The sequence below is a fragment of the Ammospiza nelsoni genome, chromosome 16, assembly GCF_027579445.1.
Source record: "Ammospiza nelsoni isolate bAmmNel1 chromosome 16, bAmmNel1.pri, whole genome shotgun sequence".
Classification (NCBI taxonomy): Eukaryota; Metazoa; Chordata; class Aves; order Passeriformes; family Passerellidae; genus Ammospiza; species Ammospiza nelsoni.
In genome coordinates, this window is record NC_080648.1 from 10,133,016 (window position 1) to 10,141,000 (window position 7,985).

Here is a 7,985-nt window from a genome sequence, read left to right on the forward strand (position 1 = left end):
TTACTTTTCAAAGAGAAAAAACACCCCCTGCATTTAAATAAAGATGAATGATAATTTCATTATCAGGATAAGACTTTTAAGGATGGGGAAAAAGATGAACAGTTTTCGCCTTGCTGAAGGGTTTCTGTGCTCTCTCACAACCGGGGATACTGCAGTCTTTTGGAAAGGACGAAGAGGTAGGAACCTTGAGCTGCTTAGTATCAGGAATGACTGGATTAGAGCTTCCAACTAAAGAAAAAACATCAAGAATCATGCATTTTAAAAACAGTTTATTCAACGGCCAAGGACAATGATCCGGCACAATGCAACGGTAGATATAAATATAACCTTATATAAGTGGTTGACCCTTGTCATTATTATTTTAATAGTTTCATACCTAATATTTCAACCATTTTTCCCCCTGCAGATTCTACTCTGCGATTTGGTTTTTTTTTTTCCCCTCCCCTCATCCCCCAACCTTTTTATTTTTTTTTTTTCCGAGTGTGATTCTGTTTCTCAGTGGTAAACATTAACCAAACCCTTCCCGTGCGACAAGCGGCCAAGAACCGTCCCACCAGCTCTTACCACCGAGGCGTCCCCTCCTGCCGCCCTCCCCGCGGGGCAGCGGCCGCCGTACCGACTCCTGTGCAAGTTCAAGTAAACACATACAACCCGCATAATCCAGAGAAAAAAATTGCAACTCATCCATGTACCAGATTTCGGTGTCTCTCGCAAAAGTTTGCTGGTCCGTTTACGGTTTTAGATGGAGGTGGTTTTTCTTTTAAATGTTTTAAAAAATATTTTTAAAGCGCTGTTTTGTTGGTTGTATCGTTGTTTTGCCTTTTATTTTTTTTTTCCTAGACAGTCGAAGTCCGCGGAGATTTTGGGCCTTTTTTGGGGGGGCGGGAGGGTGTGTGTGTGCTTTATTTTATTTTTTCCCCTCTCTCACTTGCTTGGGTTTTGCTTTTAATCATCATCGGGTTTAATAATTTTTTTTTTCTTTTCCGTTAAACGTCGCTTCGCTTCTGCTTTGCTTTGTCGGCGGTGCTTTGTCGGAGGTGGTTTGTGTCAAGTCCGTCAACTGTTGTACTGACAGGCGTTTAAACTGGAGCCGGGGCTTTGCAAACTGCTGTAGCCGAAACTGGAGTGCTGCTTAGATTTCAGTCTGAGGCTGGCTAAGCTGGAGTTGCAAGTGTCCCGGTAGACGCTGTAGGGCGAGCCCGGCGGCCCGTAGGGACAGGCGGGCGAGGACATGGCCGAGTTGAGCGAGGAGCCGCTGATGTTGTTGATGTTGTTGAGGCCGGAGTTGGCCATGCCCGGCACGGCCGAGTGGCCCATACTGGAGGGCATGTTCATGGAGGGGATGCTGCTGGGCGCCGAGAACATGGACTGCGAGGACAGGGGGCTCATGGAGTTGAAGAAGGTGAAGCTCTTGGTGGAGAGCGGCGCCGGGGTGAGGCTTTTGGTGGCCCAGTTGTTGTAGGGGTAGCCGGCGTACATGTCATCGTAGGGCTGCATCAGCCCGCTGAACTGGGGCACGTAGCCGTTCTTGCACAGGTCCATCTGCTGGTTCCGCTCCCGCTTTCTCCACTTGGCTCGGCGGTTCTTGAACCAGACCTGGTGGGGAGGGGGGAGCGACACGGCTCGGTGAGTGCGGGGCCGCAGCAGCCCCCCACCCACCGCCGGAGAGCAGGTATCCGCGGCCCAGCGCTGCTCCCCGCGGCCCGGCCAGCTCCTGCGGGGCTCCAGGGCGGCTCCGCGGCCGCGCACCGCCTGTCCCCGCCGCCCCCCGCCCCGCGGAACGGGGTCCCGCTCCGCACGGTGCCTGCGCGCCCCGCGGGCTCTGCGCGCATCCCTCTCTGCTCAGCGGGATGAGCCGGCCGGGATGCGCGCAGCGTCCCTGTTCCCTGTGCCGAGGGTGCCTGCGCGGGTCCCCGCGTCCCCCCGACCCCCTGCATCCCCCTGCGCCCCCCTGGCCCCCCAGCCCTTTCCCGGAGCCAGACGGGGGGCGAAGCACGGCCCGCTCTGATTAGGGCCGGCTCGCCCCGGCTCTGCCGCGTTTCCGAACGCTAATGCCGTGTAATAAAAGCCCCCTGTTACAGATCATAAAAAAAGGGATTAGATTAGTATGTTTAGGTTTAAAAAAAAAAAAAAATCAATCCCTGCATCGCCCTCGGATAGATGCAACCTCTGCCTTTATATCTAATGAGAATTTACAGCCCTAACCAGGAAACAGAGAAGAGGGGCTGGTCCTGATGTTTGATGCGAAAACCTGTTCCAGTCTCTGATTATTTTTATACACAATAATATATATATAATCATATATACACTACATATATAGCCCTCGGAAAGCAATTGAGTCCCCTCTGATTGAAGCCGGGCAGCTTCAAAAATCTTTAAAAATTGGTTAAAAATCTGCATCCTGCTGCCTGCTGCCGGCGCCCAGGCTGCGAGCCTCCCTTGCAGCATCCTCCCCAGCGCAGCCCGGGTTTGTCCCACCGGGTCTGGGCCCGGGAGCTCCCCGCGGACACCGGGCCGGGCCCCGCGCAGGCTCCGCTCCCTCCGGAGCCGGCGTGGGGGCGGGGGCGGCTCCTGGGGCCTCCCCTCCCGACGCAGAAATGGCACAACTATTATTAAATACCGGGCCCGAGGATGGAAACTCCGTGGGGGAACGGATGGCAGAGTCTATTTTAAAAAATAACAATAATAAAAAGAATCCTGTATAAATAGGAAACGAAAGCCAACATGTTCAAAACCTGTAATATACTCCTCGGAAGGTGCTTCCAGACAGGAATTTCCTGAAAATGAGGGTAATAGTTTTAATTATGGCTCCTAGACATTTTAAAGGAAGGCCTCATAGCAAATTAAGGTTAGATTTGCAATCTGCCATCTCAAAACATCAAACCCAAACATCTCCACACAGAAGGAGAACGAAATTATGTTAATTGCAACTCATATTTTAGTTATATTTGTTCCCTGAAATATTCAACCAGTATTAATGTTCAGGCTTTGTTTTGTTTTAAACTCAATTAAGACAATGCTTTCAGACGCAATTGTTTCAAATGGGTGTTTACTTTTCAAATGTTTAAAGCAGAATCTCTGTAATCCGATTTGGTCACTCAAGGTTTAATTGCCAAGTTAAAAACGAAAAACGAAAAGAAAAAAAAAAAAAGAAAAAGTGGATTTTTCGTGTAGTGGGGCTTCGCTCCGCAGTTCCCGTTTTTCCTGCGCTTAGCCCACGGTCCCGCGGTGTGCGAGCATTGTGGAAACCGCGCGGGGAAATGTCTCGGGTGGAAAAAAAGCACTTGGAATGTGGACAAACCGAGACACAGCGACAGATCCATAGTGACGGAGCCGCTTCGCCCGGTCCTTCTTTACCAGGATCTTTCGCTCATAAATCTCTCTAAGGAATTGCCGAAACACACACGCACACATACATACATATATATATATTTATATACATACACATACGCACACACACACATATATGTTTCTAGCTGTGTGCTCCAACATTACCGAGCCCCTCGATTCTGGCTAAGAGGGGCGCATATACATATATCAAAATAAATAAATAAATAAATAAATAAATAAATAAATATACTGTATGTATATATATACACACACCATATATATATATATGGTGGCATAGGCTCCGAGGCGTGTAAAAATGGAGCGCCTCCGCGGTACAGGTTTGTGTTTTCAGCTCGTATTGACTTTGTGACCGCTCCCCAGCCCCTGCCCTTCGCTTTCGGCCTCCACAAGCAGCCGGCGGCCTTGGGGGACGCGCGGCCGGGAGGGGCCGGCCCCGAGACCGCTCCGTGCGGATTGGAGCTCGGCTCGCCATCGCGCTGTGGCGATAGCCAGGGGCAGGGGTTTGTTGGGACATGGCCGTGGAGATTACTGGGAATAACCAGAGCAAGGGGAAATTGCTCGGATGGGATTTTGCTCCATCCCTGCCACGCTTTTCGTCCGGTCCCGAGGGTTCTTCCCCCCACAGTCAGACCCTTCCCTACCCCGGCCTTTCGCTGCTCCCTGCCCCGCTCGCCGCCCGCTTTCCGAACCGGTCCTCAGCGCAAGGCCCACGGTCGCTAACCCGCTCCGGGCGGATCTCCCCGTGGCCGAGAGCTGAATTTCTCCTCTCCGACCTGGATCCCAATTTTGGTCATTAAACCCAGCCCAGGGCAAGCCGTGGCAGCGCTCCCCCATAAGGGACAGCCGCCCCGAGCCCCCCACGCCCCGGCGGCCCCAGGGCAGAGCTCGCCCCGGCGGGGCTGCGGCCCCTCTTACCCGGACTCGGGGCTCGGTGAGGTTGGTCCACACGGCGATCTCCTCCCTCATGCTCATGTCGGGGTAGCGGTTTCGCTGGAAGGTGGCCTCCAGCTCCTGCAGCTGCTGGCTGGTGAAGTGGGTCCGCTGCCGCCGCTGCTTCTTCTTCTTCGCCGGGTCGTCGGCGGCCCCGTCTTCGTTTTTCTGCTCGCCGCTTCGCTCTTTTTCTGCGAGGGGTCAGGTTGGGGATGGTTGGTTTATTTAGTTTTGTTTTGTGCGTTTTTTGCTTTAGTGTTTTTGCCAGTACAGGCACACAAAGGCAGACACTCCCGCCCCGCACCCAGCGCTGCCCACCCCACCGGAGGCACGCGTGGGGGCACCCACTCGTGTCCCGCTGAGCCCTGCACCCAACCCGAGCCCCGCAGCCCATCCCGGCCTTTCCCGGCGCGGCTGGGGAGGGATCAGGGAGCCCTGCCGGGCCCAGGGCACCCAGGGATGCGGCAGGAGGGACCCCCAGAGCGGCTCAACGCGGGTGACCGCATTCGTGGGGAGCGGGGTGCCCGTATCACCGCCCGCTCCGCCTTTCTACGGCACCTTCTCTCTCCCTCCAAACCAAGGCGTGATCTTTGCTCCATTGTCTTTGTTGGGCTCGGCCGCGATAGGAAACTTTGGAAGGGCAAGGGTGGAAAACCCAGGAGCAAATAATTGCAAAAGGCCCCTCTCTGCTCCCCCGCTTCATTCTCTTTTCATAATTATTTTATTCTTCATCTTTTAGGATTTTGCTGTTTATTTTAACGCAGGGCTGAGCGAAGCCCTCCGCAAAAATCGTATCGGAAGAAGGAAAGAAAAAAGAAACCACCCAGGAGGGTTTTCTCGGCCGAGATTTGCGCGGGCTGGGAGCAGGAATTCAACACCGGCCCTGCGAACCCCCTCTCCCCTTTCCTAACGGGCTCTCTGGCTCTCCCGGCCCGGTTTGGGCCCGGTTTGTCCCGGCTGCAGCGCTCGGAGAGGGTCTGGAGGCCCTGAACCGAAATGCTCCGGGCTGGGCCCCGCAGGAGCGGGGAAGGTGCGGCCGGGCCGTGCAGGGCCGGGGGCCGCAGCCAAGCCCCGGCCTCGGTCCTGCTGCTGCAGGAGGGAGAAACCACGGCGAGTTTTCTCCTGTAGAGCTTTTTTCCTCCTCCTTTAAAGAGCTGTTTTTGTTTTTATTTTTAACCCCCTTTCGGAGGTTTTTCTCCCGCTGCCGGCGGGCCCGGGGGCATTTGTACAGCCCCGACCTCTGCGAGGTAAGCGGGAGTCTAAAAATAATCGTGTGCTGAATCCAGAGCCCGGGAGAGCTCGTCCTTGCAAAGTCACTCTTGGGTCGCACCTTGCTGGGAACCCTGCACAGGGAAAGGGGCGAGGGTGCGAGCGAACCTCAGCTGCTCAGCGGACCCCAAAAGGGGCCCATGGCATGCGGGGTTTGCAGCCAACCCAAGGCCTCTCAGCACAGACCCCATCGCCCCCGGCCCTCGGTCCCCACGCCGGCCCAGCCGCATGGCCCGGCGGCGGCGAAACAGAAACAAAAATCATCCCCGCCAAAACAAATCCTCCCGCTCTCGGCCGCCAATGGCTCGGACAAACCGGGCCGAGGGGGAGCGGGGGATCGGGAAGCGGCAGCGGCCCCGGTGGGCTCCGGTCCCCTCGCCCAGCGCTGGTTTAACTCTCCCGGTCCTCCCTAAAAATCCGGCCTCAGCGCAGGGCTGTGATACAGTTCCAAATCTGCAAGGCATATCTAATCTCTAAAGCAAGGCTTTTGTAACTATTTTTTTTCCCCGTTAAAAATAAAATCTAAAGGAATTTTGCAGGTTCTCGGAGAAGAAAAGCAGGCAGCTCCTCGGCCCTCCGGCAGCGCCGTGGGGTCACACACAGGGGTAGGGCAAAATGGAGCAAATCTCCCTCTCTAATCTCCAATAATCCCCTCTAATCTCAGAGTCCCTTCCAGACGCCGGTCTCTAACTTTGTTTGCGAATCAGGCCGGGAGGCACAACCCAAACCCTCTATATCACCGAGTGCCACTTCGGGACCCACTCGTACAACTGCCACTCTCTAGGTTAAAATTCCCAAGAGCAACAATAGCTATTAGAAAACTAAAAGTATATAAAACAAACTCCCTCTGAAACAATCTTGCTGGAGAAGGAATATCACACTCCTTCTTCAAGCTTTTGTTCCTGTCTTCTACCTTTCCCTTGTCATTCTAAAAATGTTGTTGTTTTAATTAAATGCAATCTGAGAGAGCCCAGCGTTCCCTGTAGCCCTCGCACACGGTGGTCAGGGCATGGGGATCCTTCCCTTCCCTTTTCCTGCGGGGAAAGCGCTCGGCCCCGCGCAAACCCTCTCCGCGGCCGCGCACATCCCCTCCGCGGCGGCCCGCGCTGCCTGCCTCGGCCCCACGCTGCCTCTCCAGCTCTGCCTGCCCTTTCTTTCTTTTTAATTTTTTTTTTTTCGCTGACAGAGAGATCTTTTTCCATCTCTGCACCACCCGAGCTGGAAAATAAACCCGGGCAAAAGCTGACATTATTTCAGAAACATCCGGCAAAACCGCACTCCCCGAAGAGCCCCCCCCCTTCCTCCTGACCCCATCAATTAATAACGACAGTTTTTTTTTTTAATTTAAAAATAAATAAAATAAATAAAAGACAGCAGCTCCGGGGATGGGACCATGGAGCCATGTGTCCCCCGGGCGGGCTGTCAGCGCCGGGCACGGTGGGGGAGGCAGCTCCAGGAGGGCCCCTGCCCCCGGCTCCTGTTCCCGGGACTCGCTCGGGATGGAGCCGCCGCGATCACCGGCAGCTGTCGCTCAGCCCTGTCCCTCCACGGGCTCCGGTACGCGGGGGGCGCGGGCTCGGCACCCCCGGGCGGCCCGCGCGGGGAAGGCGCGGTGGGGAGGGGGAGGCAGCGCGGGGGGAGCGGGCCGGGGCCGGGGGGGCGCGGGCAGGGGGAGGGTTACCTGGCACCTCCGTGTCGGAGGATTCACTGGCTGAGTTGTCGATCGGGTCTCTGGGTTCCGAGGATCTTTGCAAATGGAAGCTGGAAGCCATGTCATGGGAGGGTTGGGGTCTCAAGCTCTCAGGCAGTCTCTCCAAATTCATTCCACCTTTAAAGGAATCCATGGCAGGGGCGCCGGGCTGCCTGGGGGAGTTTGCAGGTGTTTATTCCACACAGAAAGGAACAAGGAGCTTTTTTTTTTTTTTTTTTTAAGGAAGAAAAAAAAAATCAACAAAAACCAAAAGCAAATCCACTTATTACTAACAGTATTATTTTAAGGGTGTCGGAAGCAGTCTGGGCAGTGCCTGGAAGGCGGTTGTCTCTGCTGGGGAGAGGCACGGCGCTCCGGCCGCATAGGCAGGGAAGTGGTAAAGATCCCTTATAGAGAAACGCGAGTTGCGTGTTGGACAGTTTAAAGCTAAAGAGATTAAAGTGACCTGCCCTAGAACAAATGCCTGTAGTTAAACGGGGCTCCTCCCCCTGAAGGTTAAAACCTCCCCGTCTCGCTCATGCATCACTCCATCTAGCGCTGGCCCAGCCCGGCCGCGCGGGACCCAGCTCCGCACTCCGCGCCATCCGCGCCCCTTGCGCGCCCGCGGCCCGACCCGCGGCCCCCGCCGCCCCTGCCCGGCCCCCGCCGCGGCCCCTACGGGAGCGCCTCCGCTCCTCCTCTTCACCCGCCTCCTCCCCCAAGCCCGGTGATGTATTAAAAATAT

General features: G+C 55.3%; 1 protein-coding gene across 1 annotated transcript; it reads right to left on the minus strand.

Moving 5' to 3' along the window:
• Positions 1 to 793: 793 nt before the first annotated feature.
• Positions 794 to 7,688, minus strand: PITX1 (paired like homeodomain 1). The gene is made up of 4 exons (XM_059483951.1): positions 7,535 to 7,688; positions 7,232 to 7,413; positions 4,267 to 4,472; positions 794 to 1,596 (listed from the first exon to the last, which is right to left on the minus strand). Exons 2-4 carry the CDS (start codon positions 7,392 to 7,394, stop codon positions 1,057 to 1,059), a joined length of 909 nt encoding a protein of 302 aa, XP_059339934.1. The 5' UTR covers positions 7,395 to 7,413; positions 7,535 to 7,688; the 3' UTR covers positions 794 to 1,056.
• Positions 7,689 to 7,985: the final 297 nt, after the last annotated feature.

Bases quoted from the DNA above. Each gene is read 5' to 3' on its own strand.
- PITX1 (XM_059483951.1), bottom strand. From the start codon at position 7,394: ATGGATTCCTTTAAAGGTGGAATGAATTTGGAGAGACTGCCTGAGAGC. The intron at 4,473-7,231 runs GTAACCCTCCCC...GACCCCTCGCAG, and splicing joins CTCCGACACGGAGGTGCCAG to AAAAAGAGCGAAGCGGCGAG. The intron at 1,597-4,266 runs GTAAGAGGGGCC...CCTCCCCACCAG, and splicing joins TCACCGAGCCCCGAGTCCGG to GTCTGGTTCAAGAACCGCCG.